Below are 15,955 nucleotides of genomic sequence, written 5' to 3' on the forward strand. Positions count from 1 at the left end.
AGTCACATAATATATCAAGCATCATTTTAATTTACAAACATACAACTTCCCCCATCTTGCCCATTTACCACACAACTATTACAGTACCTGCAGTTTTCTTCCTTAAAGTAGTTCTAAAATAACATATTTACAAATAAATATTAATATCATATTAATATATTTACATATTACAAATAAATATTAATATCATATTAATAAATGATATTGAAGGCATCCCTTCTTCCTTTCTTCCTTCTTTCCCTTGTCTCCCTCCCTCCTTTAATCTTTACTCTTTTTCTGATATTGATACCCTATTGCTATAGACCGAAGTGTTGGCATGCTTCATTGTAGACAGGATGATGGGGTTGCCAGCTCCACAGATTATCACTAAAGTTAACCTGAACAATCATTACTGACAAAAGTAATATCGCAACAACCAGTGTTGTTGATCCTGTGTGCCTTCAAGTTTATGGGGACTCAAATACAAACTTATCATGGCAAGATTTGTTGAGATTTGGACTTGCCTTTTGCCTTCATTGAAAGAGTAGGAGTTGCACAAAGTCACCCAGTGGATTTCCATGGATGAGCAGAGTCTAACCTTGGTCTCAAGAGGAGTAATCCAACATTCAAACCATGAGAATATACTGGCTCCAAGACCTTAATGTAGTCCTATATTGCAACTCCCCAAAAACACCCTCAATGATCTCACACCAATAACTTTTCCCCTCACTGCTGCAACCCACAAGGAAAGAACAATATGTAGAAAGACTGCTAAGGAGAGAAGACTCTTTACTTCCTTTAATTAAGAAAAGAGAATTGCTAGGATGTGTGCATGTCGCCTTTAGGGGCAGAAAGGATATCTACCCCTGCAGTAAAGAAACTCCTAGCTTTTGAGTATTCAAATATGACCCAGGCAATTCAAAGAAAAAAAAATCACTTGTACAGAAATATTTTCTGAAAGGTAATAAGCTCACATACCCAAGACACTTGCTGAATCAGAGTAATTTATTGGGTTTCTTTTTTCTGAACTTGACAAATAGGGATTCCCAGAGATTGATAACACAAACACAGTCTTATGCACCATTTCACAACTAGTCCCTTGTTGGTTTTATTAAGAACATAGTAATTTAAAAAATAGCTAAATATGTACATATTAATAAAACTTATATACACAAGATTGAGACACTTCTTTACCTAAATATGGAATGATTTCCCTAATAAAACCTATAAAAAGACTTCTGAATAGAAATTTGAACAGTAGTCACAGTTAAATAGACACAAATACATTTTTAAAGATCCACAAAAAGAATGTTGGTTGTTGGTTAAATGTTAAAATGTATGCCTTATTTATAGATTTACTAGTGAAACTGAAAAGTTTGATTCATGAGGGAGCATCCTAGCAGTCTCTAAGGAAGAGATGCAATTTTGAAGAATACAGCACAAGCCACATTTGCCTTGTCATCAAGAGGACACAGTCAACATTTCAAACGTTGGTCAGATTAAGTTTAAAATTCCATAAAAGAAAAATTGAATTGCAATAGAAGCGGGTATTCAGTAAAAGTGTTTAAATTTCAATATATTCTTGCTGCCTTTATCAAGAACACGTAATAGTGTGTTTACAATAATTATGCATGAAATTCTCACATTGTTATTAAGCCTTCAATACATTATACACTGAGAACAGGATTGAGGCATTGTTCTTCAAAAGATGACAATAAATAATTGCATTATTCTAATTGTATTTGCAGGTTTAAATAACAGCAAAGAGCAGTGTACAAATTTACACTGATATTTCTTATACTATGACAAGCTCCTATTGAGTATCGGATACATGAATTGAACCAAAATATGGAGGGCACATTCATTTCAATTCTAATGGAAAGGGCCAGCTGCTTTTGGGGACCAAGGGAATTATTAAATACATCTAGATATTAGTTAATTAGCAAGTGAGAAAGTGGATTCAAATCTTTTCTTTAAAATTATGTCTTTAGTTTTGGAACAAAGTGCACAGTTAAGTGTCAAACAACTGATGTGGTATGGATGTGTCTGTTTTAATTTGTATATTCTGGCCCTAAACAGCCATTTTTCTTCTTTAGGACTTTTTAGAGAGAAAAATGTAGAGATGGAAAATCCAGGGATACCAAAAGTAGGCATGTTCCTGGATCTTACTTCTTTAATTTGTTACCATAAAATGGAGAAAAAAACAAGGAAAGATTCCTTCACCACAAAAAGAGTACATGCTTCAATATTTTTTTAATCTAGAACTGATAATATGCTCATGTGAAATGAAACAACCAGATAAGGTAAACCTTGTATAAATAAATAACAATTTAAATTGTCAGGAGACCACTTGAAAGGCTCTTGCAAAATGCATGCTGGGACCTTCACTTTTCCTATGATTTCCATTTTGGTGGCCAAATATACATATCGTATGGTTTTGAACATGCAATGGATAGCCGACAAGGTGGAATCCTGTTTTTCCCTTTTGTCTGTGCTGTTCACATGCTCAATAAGTGCTTCTGGAGGCAACTGTCTACCTTGCCCTTTATAGGGCAGGTACTGTGGAATCCCATTCTTATCCAGCTAAGGTTTCATTGTATGGCTTAGAGCAGACATATTGCTGCAACTAGCACTGAAAGTCCGTTTCTCCAACCCTCCTCCAATGCTGATGTTGCTAAAAAAACTTCCAGCTAATTAAGAGGAAAATGAGAATTTAGGTGGGCATAAAAAGGCTTTGTAAAAAGGGACTCTTTGTCAAAGTGTTAACGAGCTATGCCTGTAATATAGGCAGGTTCTGTTTCATACATACTTACTCAGCTATTCAATAAAGAGTCATGCGCTTTCCCCCTCTATACACATAACCATTTAAGTATTTGCACTCCACATACAAGCTGAATGTGTCAAAGCCCAACCTACACCATTCTTTCTTTAAAGAGTTGTGGAAACTGAGTCTGCATGCTTCTATGCATAAAGAAACTGTTTTGTAGAAAATGCAAAAAGAAAGCTCACGTCCACACACACTTTTTACTGCAGTCCTATTCTACCCTGATTTCACAGAGTGTGTGAAGCTTGTCATGAGTTTCATCTCATTCTGTCTGGGCCGAGACGCTGGAGAAGCTCTCATATACAAGACACACATTCACATGCATTTTCTTATCAAATATGTTCTTATTTCTGTGGACTATTCACCAACCCCTTGATACATTTGGCATTAGGCAAGAAGGGAGGCATGAGAAGGCATGAAAACCAATCACCACCACACAAAATGGAACTGTATATTCCCTAAATCTCATGGAAACATTACAAAAAAGCTGCATATATAAAAGGGGAATAGAGACTGTTGACAGCAATAATTCTTGAAAAAGTATTCTTGACAGTACTGCCAGACTCAAAGGCTAGGGAAGAGGTAAAGAGTCTGCAAAACATCATCTGAGCACTCTCAAAAACAATTTGTATCACATTTAACAAGACCAGTTCTGGACAAAACACCAGGCAATCAATGAAAGGGGTTCTTACAGTCAAATATATTGATACTCTTTCTCATTTTTAGATATATACCTGACAATTTATCATTTTTACCCAATCATAATAACAATATGAGAGAGGATCTTCAAAACAGATGAAAATGCATGATTGATGAAACTACTTAGATTTTTTTCAACCTGTGATTTTTATAAAAGAAACCAATATAAAATGGGGCCCTTTAGAGCTCCCTCCTGAAAGGAAAGAGACCTCTAGCTGTGTTTATTTTTCTCCACTTAACTGAAATGGAATATCCAGCATGCATATGTTTATGTATGAAAATGCAATCATAAAGGCAAATTTTGTTCCATTATTGTGGTTACCAGACTAACTGCACTATAATCCTTGTTGCTCAACAAGCCTATTTTGATTTTTTTTTAAAGGAAACAAGTAATTTAGTGGCTTTGTTATCCCATGTTACAAAAGCATGAAGAAAATGCAAGAGGCCATGATACAACAGAACACAAATATTGAAGTAGTCTGGAAATGTTGCTGGTATCCTTCTCCAACGCAGATGTCCAAATCTGTTAATGAAATACTGGTGCAGAATGTGTGGTTTCAAAAAGATTACCTGAAAACGAAGAGTTGCAATTTAAAATTAGAATGTGAAGAAATATCCATATCATACATATTTATTACAAACTTGTGATAACTCTATGAATTGTAGATCTCCAAATCAACCTATCATCTACAGCCCTATTTAAACTCACTCAGGGCCCTGGCTTCCTTGATTGAGTCTATCCATCTAGAATGCAGTCTTCCTCTTTTCCGACTGCCTTCTTTCTAATAAGTCATCTCTTCTCATGATACGGCCAAAGTACAATAGCTTCATTTTGGCTTCTACGGAGAGTTCAGACCTGATTTGTTCTAGGACCCTATTTGTATTTTTAGTAGTTTATGGTATCTGTAAAATTCATCTCCAGCACATCTCAGAGTTAATTCTTCCTATCAGCTATTTTCACTTTCCAGCTTTCCCGCCATGCATACAAATGGGAAATATGATGGCTTGGACCAGCCTAACTAGTTTTGAATGATATTTCTTTGCACTTCAGGATCTCTCTATTTTCTTTGTAGCTGCTCTTTGAAGTCCTAGTCTTCTGATTTCTTGACTGCAGTCTCCATTCTGATTAATAATTAAGCCAAGATATGGAAAATCTTGGATTATTTCAATGTCTTCGTTATCTATTTGAAAGTCATATAAATAATCAGTGATCATTATTTTCATTTTCCTAATGTTCAACTGCAAACCGGCCTTTGACTTTTTTTCTCAACTTCGTTCAGTAATTGTTCGAAGATAATTTCTGCTCATAGTATGGTGATGTCTGTGTGTCGAAAATTATTAATGTTCCTTTCTTTAATTTTGATACCTTTTTCCTCCAAATCTAATCCCGGTTTGTGTGTCATATGTTCAAGATACAAAGTAAACAGATTCGGTAATAAAATACAGCTTCGCCTGAACCCTTGGCCAATTGGAATTTATTTATTTATTTATTTATTTATTTCCAATATTTCTATCCCGCCCTTCTCACCCGAAGGGACTCAGGGCGGCGTACAATTGGCAACAATCCGATGCCGACACATCATTAAAAACAACAACATATAAAAATGTATTACAACCAATTAAATACAGTATAAAATATAAAACATTATTCTGTTTCTCTGTATTCTGTCCTAACAGTAACTTCTTGTCTTGAGAAGAAAAAGGCATAAATAATTCCCTCACTGGAATAAATATTCTTCATGTGTTTAACACTCTAGTTATTCCCCAATGCTGGCTGCAAAAGAAAAGGATTTGAGCAAGATGGAATTACTCTTTATTCAGAGATTACTTTGTACTCATTTATTTACCCCTGTGGTAGAAGCAAAGGCCACCAGGATTGAAGCCATGATCCTCTGCCATCAACTTAGCTGGATTGGCCACGTTGTCTGAATGCCCGATCACTGTCTCCCAAAGCAGTTACTTTATTCTCAGCCCAGGAACAGAAAACAGAAAGAGACTGAAAGGTGGGCTTAAAACTAATTCTAAAAAATGTGGAATAAACACTGAGAACTGGGAAGCCCTGGTACTCAAGAGTTCTGACTGGAGATCAGCTGTGACTAACAGTGCGGTGGATTTTGAAAAGGCACGAATGGAGGGCTAAAGGGAGAAATGTCCCAGGAGGAAGGCACACCAAGCAAACTCTTGTTGGGACCGCCCTCCATCTGGAAATGTATGTTCCCATTGCGAAAGACCATGTGGATCCAGAACAGGTCTCTACTGTCATTTGTGGACCCACTGCCAAGACTGCCAAGTTCCAAGACACTTGGAACACAATCATACTCGGCCACTAATGATCACCTATGACTGAGCTATTTTAATAGTGGTCCACAGAGAGGCTTATGCAGCAAGCCCTTAATAAAAATGCCCACCACTGTTCTACTTCACCTTCACCAAATGACAGGCATGCCATATTATTTGGGCCCCCCGACATTACTGCTAAACACGGCTTCTGACCAAAACAACAGCAATAACAACAACAAAAATGGGGGGGGGGGGAGAGAGATAAGGGAGGGGTAATGGGCTGGGAGCTTTCACCTCTTTCTCTTGGTCCTGGGCCTATTCCAACATTAGCCAGTGTGTAAGGCAACCCAGGTTTTTGAGGTCAATTGTTATTTCCCCCACCCACTACTCTATATATGATATATTCATTTTGGGACAAAGCATATTTGTTCTGATACAGCTACCCTTGTCTAATTTTATCTCTTAAAAACCTGTAAAAATATCACATAATTATATTGTTTATATTATTGTCTTATTCAAAAGCTATAAAGGTTCCATTTATACTTCTGTCATAGTCCAATCTATTTCTTTGGCAGAAGCAGACCAAGAATAACTAACCTGGAAATAGAATTTCTTGACTAATGTGACTACCTTTGTATGTCATGCTAATAATCTTATATCAAAATTAGCGGTTGGGATGAAACTACATTAGAAGAGATGATTTTCCTCCTAGCAATCATGTAACGACTTCATTAATAAAATGGACCATTATTTTTCCTTAACAAAATTGCAGGAGCTACAGGGATATGTAACTTATATATAGGGGCCATTCTTCACATGCTTTAGAAGCTTCTACTGCTGTGGTTTGGCAGGAATCCCAACCCCTCACCCACAAACATATAACTGCACATTTCCACCAAAACCCAGTTTGCCATCAGGAGGCCTGGAGAGAAAAACCACATGAAGAGGGGAGAATATTTTTATGTTCACAGTTGTCCACTGAAGAACTACAATGACAGGTAGGCAACTTCTTTTTCATCTTCATGATCCCTGTAACTCACACATATAGGAGCATAGGTAGCAAATCTTAGTGCAAAGTCTGGAAATGCATTTACAGTGTGCCCTCACTTTTCGCGGGGATTAAGTTCCAGGCCTGCCCGCGAAAAGTGAAAACCATGAAATACTGCTGCTATGGCAGTATTTTTACTTTAATATTTAAACATTATTTTAATAGTTAAGTAGCCTTTCTCCTCTTGTAAGCCCCAGGCAGAGTGAAGCCTTTCTTACCAGTGCTGGCGGGCCCCTTGCTTTGTGTCTGCCATGTTGTCCTGCCTGCCTCTGCTACTGCAGCCAGGGAAGAACGAAGGCCGCTCTGACTGGTAAGGGCGGGCGGCAGCAGAGGGGTTACACTCATTTCCAGGTTTGCTGCACCCTCTACAGGTTTGCCCCAGCGGCGACCATTTTTGGGCACGCAATTTTAGAGTGACGTGGGAGCACCCCATGCACAAGCCATGTCTCCGAGGCACAGGGCGCACACGCAAGACTCTGAAATCACACGCCCAAAAATGGCTGCCGCCGGGGCGAACCCGGAAGTGAGGGTAGAAGCCTTCCGCACGCCCAGAAGTGCTCGTGCCTCGGTCTGAGGTGGTGGTGGGGGTAGCGCGAGCACTCAGACGAGTCGTTTCTCATGCGCGGAAGGTGGAAAACGGGCAGGGCGAACCCGGAAGTGAGTAGTTTGCAAGGGGAGAAAGGCCAATTAACTATTAAAAGCAACAATGGGTGGGTTAATAAATAAATAAATAATTTTCCGCGAATTAGCAAATCCGCGGGACCCGAACCGCGAATTAGCGAGGGAGCACTGTACTGAGAGCTACTATAGACAGAGCGTACTGCAGTAAGAGTTATTATGTAAGGATATGCTAGTTACCCCAGCTATAATGAGAGCCAAAACAGCAAACGAGATCAGTAAGTAGTTAGAAATCAGCAGCTTTTACCTGTTTGTAGTAGAGAAATGTCCGGTTTCTCATCATAGTCATTTACCTCTGCTAAATACAAACAGAAAACACAAAACATCAATTTTTAAGAAACACAAAAAATCAGATTTAAGACAAAATTACACAGGACAGGAATTTACATTGAAATAATATGCAGGACTATGTTACATTTTTTTCAAAAGCCATACCAATTACGGAGTACTATAAGAATCTGTAGATTTAACAGAAAAATTGCTGTGTTAAATTCATTCTGGAATGTATTTATTTTACTCAACAGTCATATATCCAGTCCTTGGAGAAGGAGGTACAAATAACAGCAACAAATAGGAGGTTCACCCCAAAAGTCACATGGGACTTATCCAAATAATCTATTTTTAATGTCAGGCCTTGAACCTAGTTTGGGAACCTTTCATAACCCTAACTGTATTATAAAGGAATTGATAACTGTTTTTCAACTATTTTATATTGCTGAAAGAAGAGCTTTCCAAACTGTGTGTCACAACATTTTAGTGTGCTGCAGTGTGTAGATGTGTAGCACAAATATAACAAGAAACCTCTGTATCTATGTGAAGTAAGCAATAAATCATATATTTTTAAATAATATAAATGAAAAGTTTTCATGAGATATGTTGTGCCCCCATGCTGCTGCTGCTGCTCAGTCGTTTCCGACTCTTCGTGATCTCATGGGGTCGCCAACCCCAGTTCCTTCAAGGTCAAGCTAGTCACTTCAAGGATACCGTTGATCCATCTCACCCTTGGTCGGCCTCTCTTCCTTTTTCCTTCCATTTTCCTCAGCATCATGATATTTTCCAAGCTTTCCTGTCTTCTCATGATGTGGCCAAAATACTTCAACTTTGCATCTAATATCCTTCCCTCCAGTGAGCAGTCGGGCATTATTTCCTGGAGTATGGACTGGTTGAATCTTCTTGCGGTCCAAGGCACTCTCAGGATTTTCCTCCAGCACCAAAGTTTAAAAGCATCTATCTTCCTTCGCTCAGCCTTCCTTATGGTCCAGCTCTCGCGTCCATAGATTACTATGGGGAATATCATTGCTTTGACTATGCGGACCTTCGTTGCCAGTGTGATGTCTCTGCTCTTCACTATTTTGTCAAGGTTGGCCATTGCTCTCCTCCCAAGAAGTAAACATCTTCTGATTTCCTGGCTGCAGTCTGCATCTGCAGTGATCTTCGCGCCTAGAAATATAAAGTCTGTCACTGCCTCCACATTTTCTCCCTCTATTTGCCAGTTATCAATATGTGTAGTTGCCATGATCTTGGTTTTCTTGACGTTTAACTGCAACCCAGCTTTTGCACTCTCTTCTTGCACTTTGGTGATAAAGCTCCTCAGCTCTTCCTCACTTTCGGCCATCAGAGTGGTATCATCTGCATACCTAAGGTTGTTAATGTTTCTTCCAGAAATTTAACTCCGGCTTTGGAATTGTCAAGCCCCGCACGTCGCATGATGTGTTCTGCGTACAAGTTGAATAGGGAGGGTGAAAGTATGCAGTACTCCTTTCCCAATCTTGAACCAGTCTGTTCCGTGATCTGTTCTTACTGTGGTTACTTGGTCTTTATACAGATTTCTCAGGAGACAGACAAGGTGACTTAGTATCCCCATACCACCAAGAACATGCCATAGTTTATTATGATCCACACAGTCAAAGGCTTTAGAATAGTCAATAAAGCAGAAGTAGATGTTTTTCTGGAACTCTCTATTGCTACTATAGATAAATTCTGTATCTGTTTTTGGTGCAAGTTTTTTCTATTTTTGTGTTCTTATCTGTTGTTGATATTATTATATTTATTTATATCCTGCTTTATCTCTCCCAGAAGAGACTCAAGGCAGCTATCTATGTAATTTATTGCATTTATTTTGTGTTCAAATGTTTTTGAATTTGTTGAACCCTACCTAGAGCCACCAGGAGTGGCGGATAATAAATTCAATTTATTATTATCATCATCATCATCATCATCATCATCATCATCATCATCATCATCCAATGGCACAGTATTATAGTATCATAGTCCTTAGTCAATATCATATCAAATAATAAATTAAATATAATATTTAATGAATTGTAAAGAAGAAAGCTGATTTTGCTTTTTTTGACACTAAGACAAATTACTCTATAAATTAAACCTGAGTGAATTCAGGAATAATTTTATTTTTAAGACTAATATATAATAACTTTGATTAATTTAATAATACTTGGAAGAAATAAAAAGACATTGATTAAATATGAATTGCAGGACACATAGGGTCACTTAATTTCTTAATATTCAGATATGTAACCCAATATTCAAAGTTTGAATATTTTTGCTGCTTGTTCTGTCCCAGTGTATTTTTAAAATTATTTCAGTTGCATTTATGATATTTTGACAGTATTTGTAACCTAATACACACAGTCTGTTTAATTTTTTTTAAACTGTATTTGCTTTGTTTTAAATTGATTGAAGTAAGTGACTGTTAGTTGCCTTGAATCCCCTTGGGGAGAAAGGTGAGGTACAAATAAAGTCAATAATAATAATAAGCAACAAAACTGGATTTTTTCTGTTCTTGGTTTGAAAGTTTATTTCCTGTTTAATTGTCTGTACTTACTTTGAAAGTAGTTGTTATACTCCAGAATTGGTTGAGACTCTAGGATATATTTAATGAAAAACTATAGCAAAATGTACTGCAGGATGTCCCGCAAAAACAAAGTTTTTGCAGTTTAATAAACTTTTTCCATGTTTTTATGATAGAACTGTTGATACTCAGAGGTTACTACAGACTTTCCCTAAGTAATAAGGATCAGAACCTTTGTAACTATAGTGGAGCAGCTGCAATGTATTAGATGGGTGTGTTACCAAGCCTAGTGGATAAAACAAACTGAGTTAGCTGCTCACTACTGCAAGTGTGCTGGTGGTATCGACTGCTAGCCACTGGTGTTGGCTGTTAGCTACTGGTCTAGCCACAAATTGCTACTGTATGCTGCTGGAGCTCGAAGCTGAAAAGAAGCTACTGAAAAAGCCAGGACTAAATGTTCATCTCCACCAGGCACCAGGCAAGGGCATCGTGGATCACTAGTAAGGAAGAAGATTAACTGTTTCCCTGCCTTTGTGTTACCAAGAAGACAAATTCTAAGAAGACTTCTCAAGGAGAGAGTATTTTCTTGGTTTTCAATGTAGTGAGGGTAACTGCTATTAACTGTGTTGTATATTTTTGTTATCTTTAAGTGAATGAACTACTTTCAGTTTCTACTTTAAAGCACAGCTGACTCAAGCATTATTATTTCCTCAGGATTTGAGTTCAGGGACACACAAAGTAAGAAAGGGCTGTTACATCCTTAAAGGGTAAAAAATCTTCTGCACTCTGAAAACTATATGGGTACTACTAATGGTGGTTTGACAAGAACCAATTGGAAACGACATTTATAACCCAGGAACAAAAATCGTGTTACGTAGTGTAAAAAAGGGGAGGGTGGTTTCTCCTAGTTAGTAGAATTTCAAAGACTCACAAAATTCTGATTCTTAGCACTGTTCAAGAATGAATGGGATATGGAACTGATTTTTTAAAAAACAACAACATATAATCCAGCAGGATAATTCAGCTAGTTTCATATCCCACTGCCATGTTTTGTCAGCTCTCAGTGTGGATAGCAATATTATTATATGGGTATTATCCAGATTTCAGGATCCAGACAGGTGTGAAATAAGTCAGTTTCACAAGTACTGCTGAGATGGTGATATTCTCTTTCTACTTCAAAATGTTTAGATGTGTACTAGTCCAGTTCCTACAGTGTTATTCAGCAGTTCTGTCAGTTAAATCAGAAGAGCAATTTTTCCACCCACTTTTACAGTAGCCAATCACATCCTCATGTGCCTTCAAGCTGCTCCAGAGGGTTGGAAAACCCTCTGGGGAAGATTTTCAAGCAGCACACAAGTTTGTTGGGGGTAGACCTGTTGCAGTACAGGAAGTATACTAAATTCAGCAGCACTGGATTTAGCCCACTATGTTTACCCAAATGCAGCTATGGCAAAGAAATGAATTGTGCCTTTTGCTAGTTAATAGGAACTGAAGACATACACAGACGTTCAGGTTTCACTGAAGCCCTCAACAAGTAAAATGGGCATTTACAACATTAGACTGGCAAAGGAACCGAAACTCAAAAGCCTAGGGTGCATAAGCTCTTGAGAGCTTTGTTAAGCTTGCCCTGGGGAACAGATACTAGAAAAACCTGAGAATATCACTGCCAGATGCCACAGATAGTGCTAAGGTTCACAGACCAAGGATTTCATTCAGTATAAGGTAGCTACATGTGTTCAAAAGGTGCTATGGATTTTTGCCAACTTTATGCTGGGGAAAGAACCACAGATAGGTAGCAGAGCTTTATTTTGTAGACAGAAAATCCCAAATTCAGTTTGAAGCATATTTAGTTAAAAATGAGATAGCAAGTGAAGAGAAACACCTCTGGGTTGTTGTATGTCTTTCGGGCTGTGTGGCCATGTTCCAGAAGTATTCTCTCCTGACGTTTCGCCCACATCTATAGCAGGCATCCTCAGAGGTTGTGAAGTATGGAATACCATACCTCACAACCTCTGAGGATGCCTGCCATAGATGTGGGCGAAACGTCAGGAGAGATTACTTGTGGAACATGGCCACACAGCCCCAAAGACATACAACAACCCTGTGATCCCGGCCATGAAAGCCTTCGACAACACAAGAAACACCTCTCTTTGTGTTTGCTTTGAAAATTGACAATACAGTCTAACTCAAGCAGATAGACAAACAGACTCTTGCAGAATATTACGGGTTTGTTGAAAAACAAAATGTGTGCAAGTCCTGTCCAGACTTATCCAGTCCTTTTCTGCATCCACAATGAGCGAAAGAAACAAGCCAGGAAAATGGAAAAATCCAAGTTTACTCTTAAGTAGCAGAGTCAAGGAGAAAATTAAACAAGCAGCTTCAAAAAAGCACAAAACCTCCAGCTTCAAAATAACTCAGTCTCTTTGAAGCAACAAAACTCACATAAAGTTCTTTGCATTGAATTCATGCATCTTCTTTGGAGATTTCTTCAATGGTGCAAGGAGACAAGCAGGGCCGGCCGGAGATATTTTTAAATGTTAAGCGGGGGTGCTAAAAAGCGCCCCCGCCACCGGCCCCGCCTCCCACGCCCTGGCCCCGCCCAGCATGCCCTGGCCCCGCCTCCCACGCTGCGTGGGAGGCGGGACCAGGGCGAATAGTGCTGGGGGCGGGGCCAGAGTTGGCCCCGCCCCCCGTCCAGCGTGCCCTGGCCGCGACCAGGAAGTAAGGCCCAAATGGCCTAGCTGTGCTGTGCGCGTGCGCACAGCACAGCTAGGCCATTTTGCCCTTAGTCAACAAACTAAGGGCAAAAATGGCTTATCTGGCTGTGCGCATGCGCCCGGGCGATCGGCGGCCGCGACCAGGAAGGGCCAAATGGGCTATCTGTGCTGTGCCCGTGCGCACAGCGCAGATAGCCCATTTGGGCCTTACTTCCTGGTCGCCCGGGCGATCGGCGGCCGCGACCAGGAAGTAAGGCCCAAATGGCCTAGCTGTGCTGTGCGCGTGCGCACAGCACAGCTAGGCCATTTTGCCCTTAGTCAACAAACTAAGGGCAAAAATGGCTTATCTGGCTGTGCGCATGCGCACAGCACAGATAGGCCATTTTGCCCTTAGTTTGTAGACTAAGGGCAAAATGGCCTATCTGCTTGTCGCGGTTTGGCGTGGGCGCGGGGATTGAAGCCCCGCGCCAACACCGGAGGCGTCGGTGGCGCTACGGGTCGCTGTCGACGCCTCGACAGCGCCCCTAGCGGCCAGCGCCCGAGGCGGCCGCGTCAGCGGCCTCGTAGAAACAACCGCCCCTGGAGACAAGCATAGTAGGCTCTCAGTCAGGATTCGGTAAGTCCCAAAAATCATTACAAACATTCCCCAAGTTATACCCCACACAGGGAGTGGTTCAAGCTTGTTAGCCTTGATTGTTCTAATTATCCAACTATGAGTTGTAATTGACCAGGTGTTTTTCCCTTAACACACAAACATACACAAGTAGTGATCCCACAAAAACTTAGTCAAATACATGCATATACAGCAATACAGAAGGCATCTCAATCCCCATATTCCTATCTTTTATACACTGCAGTTCTTGCAGAATAAACCTTTGATACTATTGATCATAAAAGTTAGTTTTCTTCTTTGTCAGTGTTGTAATGTACCGTCAAGCCAGCTTCAATGGATGGCAAATCTAAGACAGCTTCAAGAATCCTCTCTAGTTTTGGAAACACAAGATGACAGTTTCCATGAATGCATAATCAGTAATTGTCCTTTTCAATTAATCATATCATCTTATGATATGTCTAAAATCTAACAGCCTCAATTTAGACATTTTCCATCTTCATATTTCAAATGATTTGACATTTTCCCCATCAGATTTTTTCACAGTCCAGTCTTCACATTCATGCACAAAAATTAGGAATGCTGTGGCATAGATGATTGTGACGTTGTTAGTCAATTTTATTTTTATTTTTTTACTTGAGGATTTCATCTAGTTCCTTCATAGCTGTCCTTCCATATTTTAGCCATCTTTTCACTACAGCCTGTATTCTGAGACTGAGCCAAGGCATAATAAATATTTATCAATTCTGAATTCTTTAAAATTATTTAAATATTCTGTTGATTTCTTTTCTTTAAATTTAATATTTAGCTGTAACCCTCATTTTGTACTTTGCACTTTAACTTTCATCAGGAGTCATTCCAAATCTTTGCTATCTTCTATCAAGCAAAAGCTGCATACCTTATTGAAACTTTTCCACTGTATTGCTTCCATTGCCTTTTAAAATTTGTTTTGATCACGTGTGTTTCACTTAATTCAGCATCCTATTCTTGGTTTACATTTCTCTTTGTTTTCTCAGATTTTGGTGAAGAGATGTAAATTTTGTCATCTTTTATTTCTTTACCCTGTCTGTTATTCTGGTTCCTGTGTACTGTTAAACAGTTGCATTTAGGATTATGATCTTATTTGTGCCATCTTTTTCTTTTGCATTGTTAATAACCATTCAAAGAGTTCTATTAGTCATAACTTTGTATGCTAATTACTTCTGATTAACAACATGTAGGAGCCCCCAGTGGCACAATGGGTTAAACCCTTGTGCTGGCAGGACTGCTGACTTCAAGATTGGGTTGCTGACCTGAAGGTTGCAGGTTCGAATTCGGGGAGAGCAGGTAATGTCCCTCTGTCAGCTCCAGCTCCGCATGCTGGTACATAATAGAAGCCTCCCATAAGGATGATAAACATCAAAAAAAATCCGGGCATCCCCCGCGCAACGTCCTTGCAGATGGCCAATTCTCTCATACCAGAAGCGACTTGCAGTTTCTCAAGTCGCTCCTGACACACACACACAAATGTAATGTTTTGAGATGTGATTCATTTCTATCTGGATATATCATTGTTATTGTTACTGTCATCACTACACTTTAAATACATATATAATGAATTAATGCAATATTCTTCCTAGAAGATTAGTTTCTTTTGAATTACTGATTTTATTTGGTCAGGCGTTGTTATTCCGCCTGATGCTTTTGTTATATCACAACTATTATTGTCACATTTTCATCTTAGACGATCATTTCCAGAGTAAAATATTACATAATTATATTAAAATGTTTCATTCCTTTACAGCAGAGGTCCATCTGAAACGACTTGAAGGCACACAACAATAACAACAATCCTAATTAACTTATCTCATCAGCCAAAAGCAGGCCCACACTTCACACTGAAATACTGGTAAGTTTATGTTGGTTAAAATTGTTCATTTTCAGTATTGTATTGTTCTTTCATATATTTTTTTTGTATTACAAATAAGATATGTGCAGTGTGCATAGGAATTTGTTCATTTTTTTCCACAAAATATAGTCTGGGCCTCCAAGAGTCTTGGGAATCGTGAATACTTTGTTTAATTTGCATCAAAAAGTTTGCATTTTTAGAATATATAATTTCCATTTTGGGGTTTACAAATTCTACCTCTAGTCCATGCTTCTCACATTTCATGTTCCCCTAAATGCATTATGCAGTTTTTGACTTTCTTTATACATATCAACGTCCTTTCATCTGACAATATACAGTAACCATTGTGTTGTCAAAGGCTTTCATGGCCGGGATCTCTGAGGATGCCTGCCATAGATGTGGGAGAAACGTCAGGAGAGA

The 15,955-nt window shown here is 39.0% G+C and overlaps 1 protein-coding gene across 2 annotated transcripts in view; it reads right to left on the bottom strand.

Annotated features, from left to right (window-relative positions):
• Positions 1–965: 965 nt before the first annotated feature.
• The window catches only part of bend7 (BEN domain containing 7), a 64,803-nt gene continuing 49,813 nt past the window's right edge, over positions 966–15,955 (bottom strand). The window contains exons 8-9 of one of the 2 annotated variants that reach the window (XM_062983563.1): positions 7,756–7,803; positions 966–4,072 (exon numbers count right to left, since the gene is read on the bottom strand). In XM_062983563.1, coding sequence (XP_062839633.1) covers positions 4,029–4,072; positions 7,756–7,803 — 92 coding nt within the window. In that variant the 3' untranslated portion in view covers positions 966–4,028. Of the gene's footprint in view, positions 4,073–7,755; positions 7,807–15,955 lie in introns of both variants that reach the window. The other variant, XM_008111465.3, reaches the window with a different exon arrangement.

Source organism: Anolis carolinensis, chromosome 5 (genome assembly GCF_035594765.1).
Source record: "Anolis carolinensis isolate JA03-04 chromosome 5, rAnoCar3.1.pri, whole genome shotgun sequence".
Classification (NCBI taxonomy): domain Eukaryota; kingdom Metazoa; phylum Chordata; class Lepidosauria; order Squamata; family Dactyloidae; genus Anolis; species Anolis carolinensis.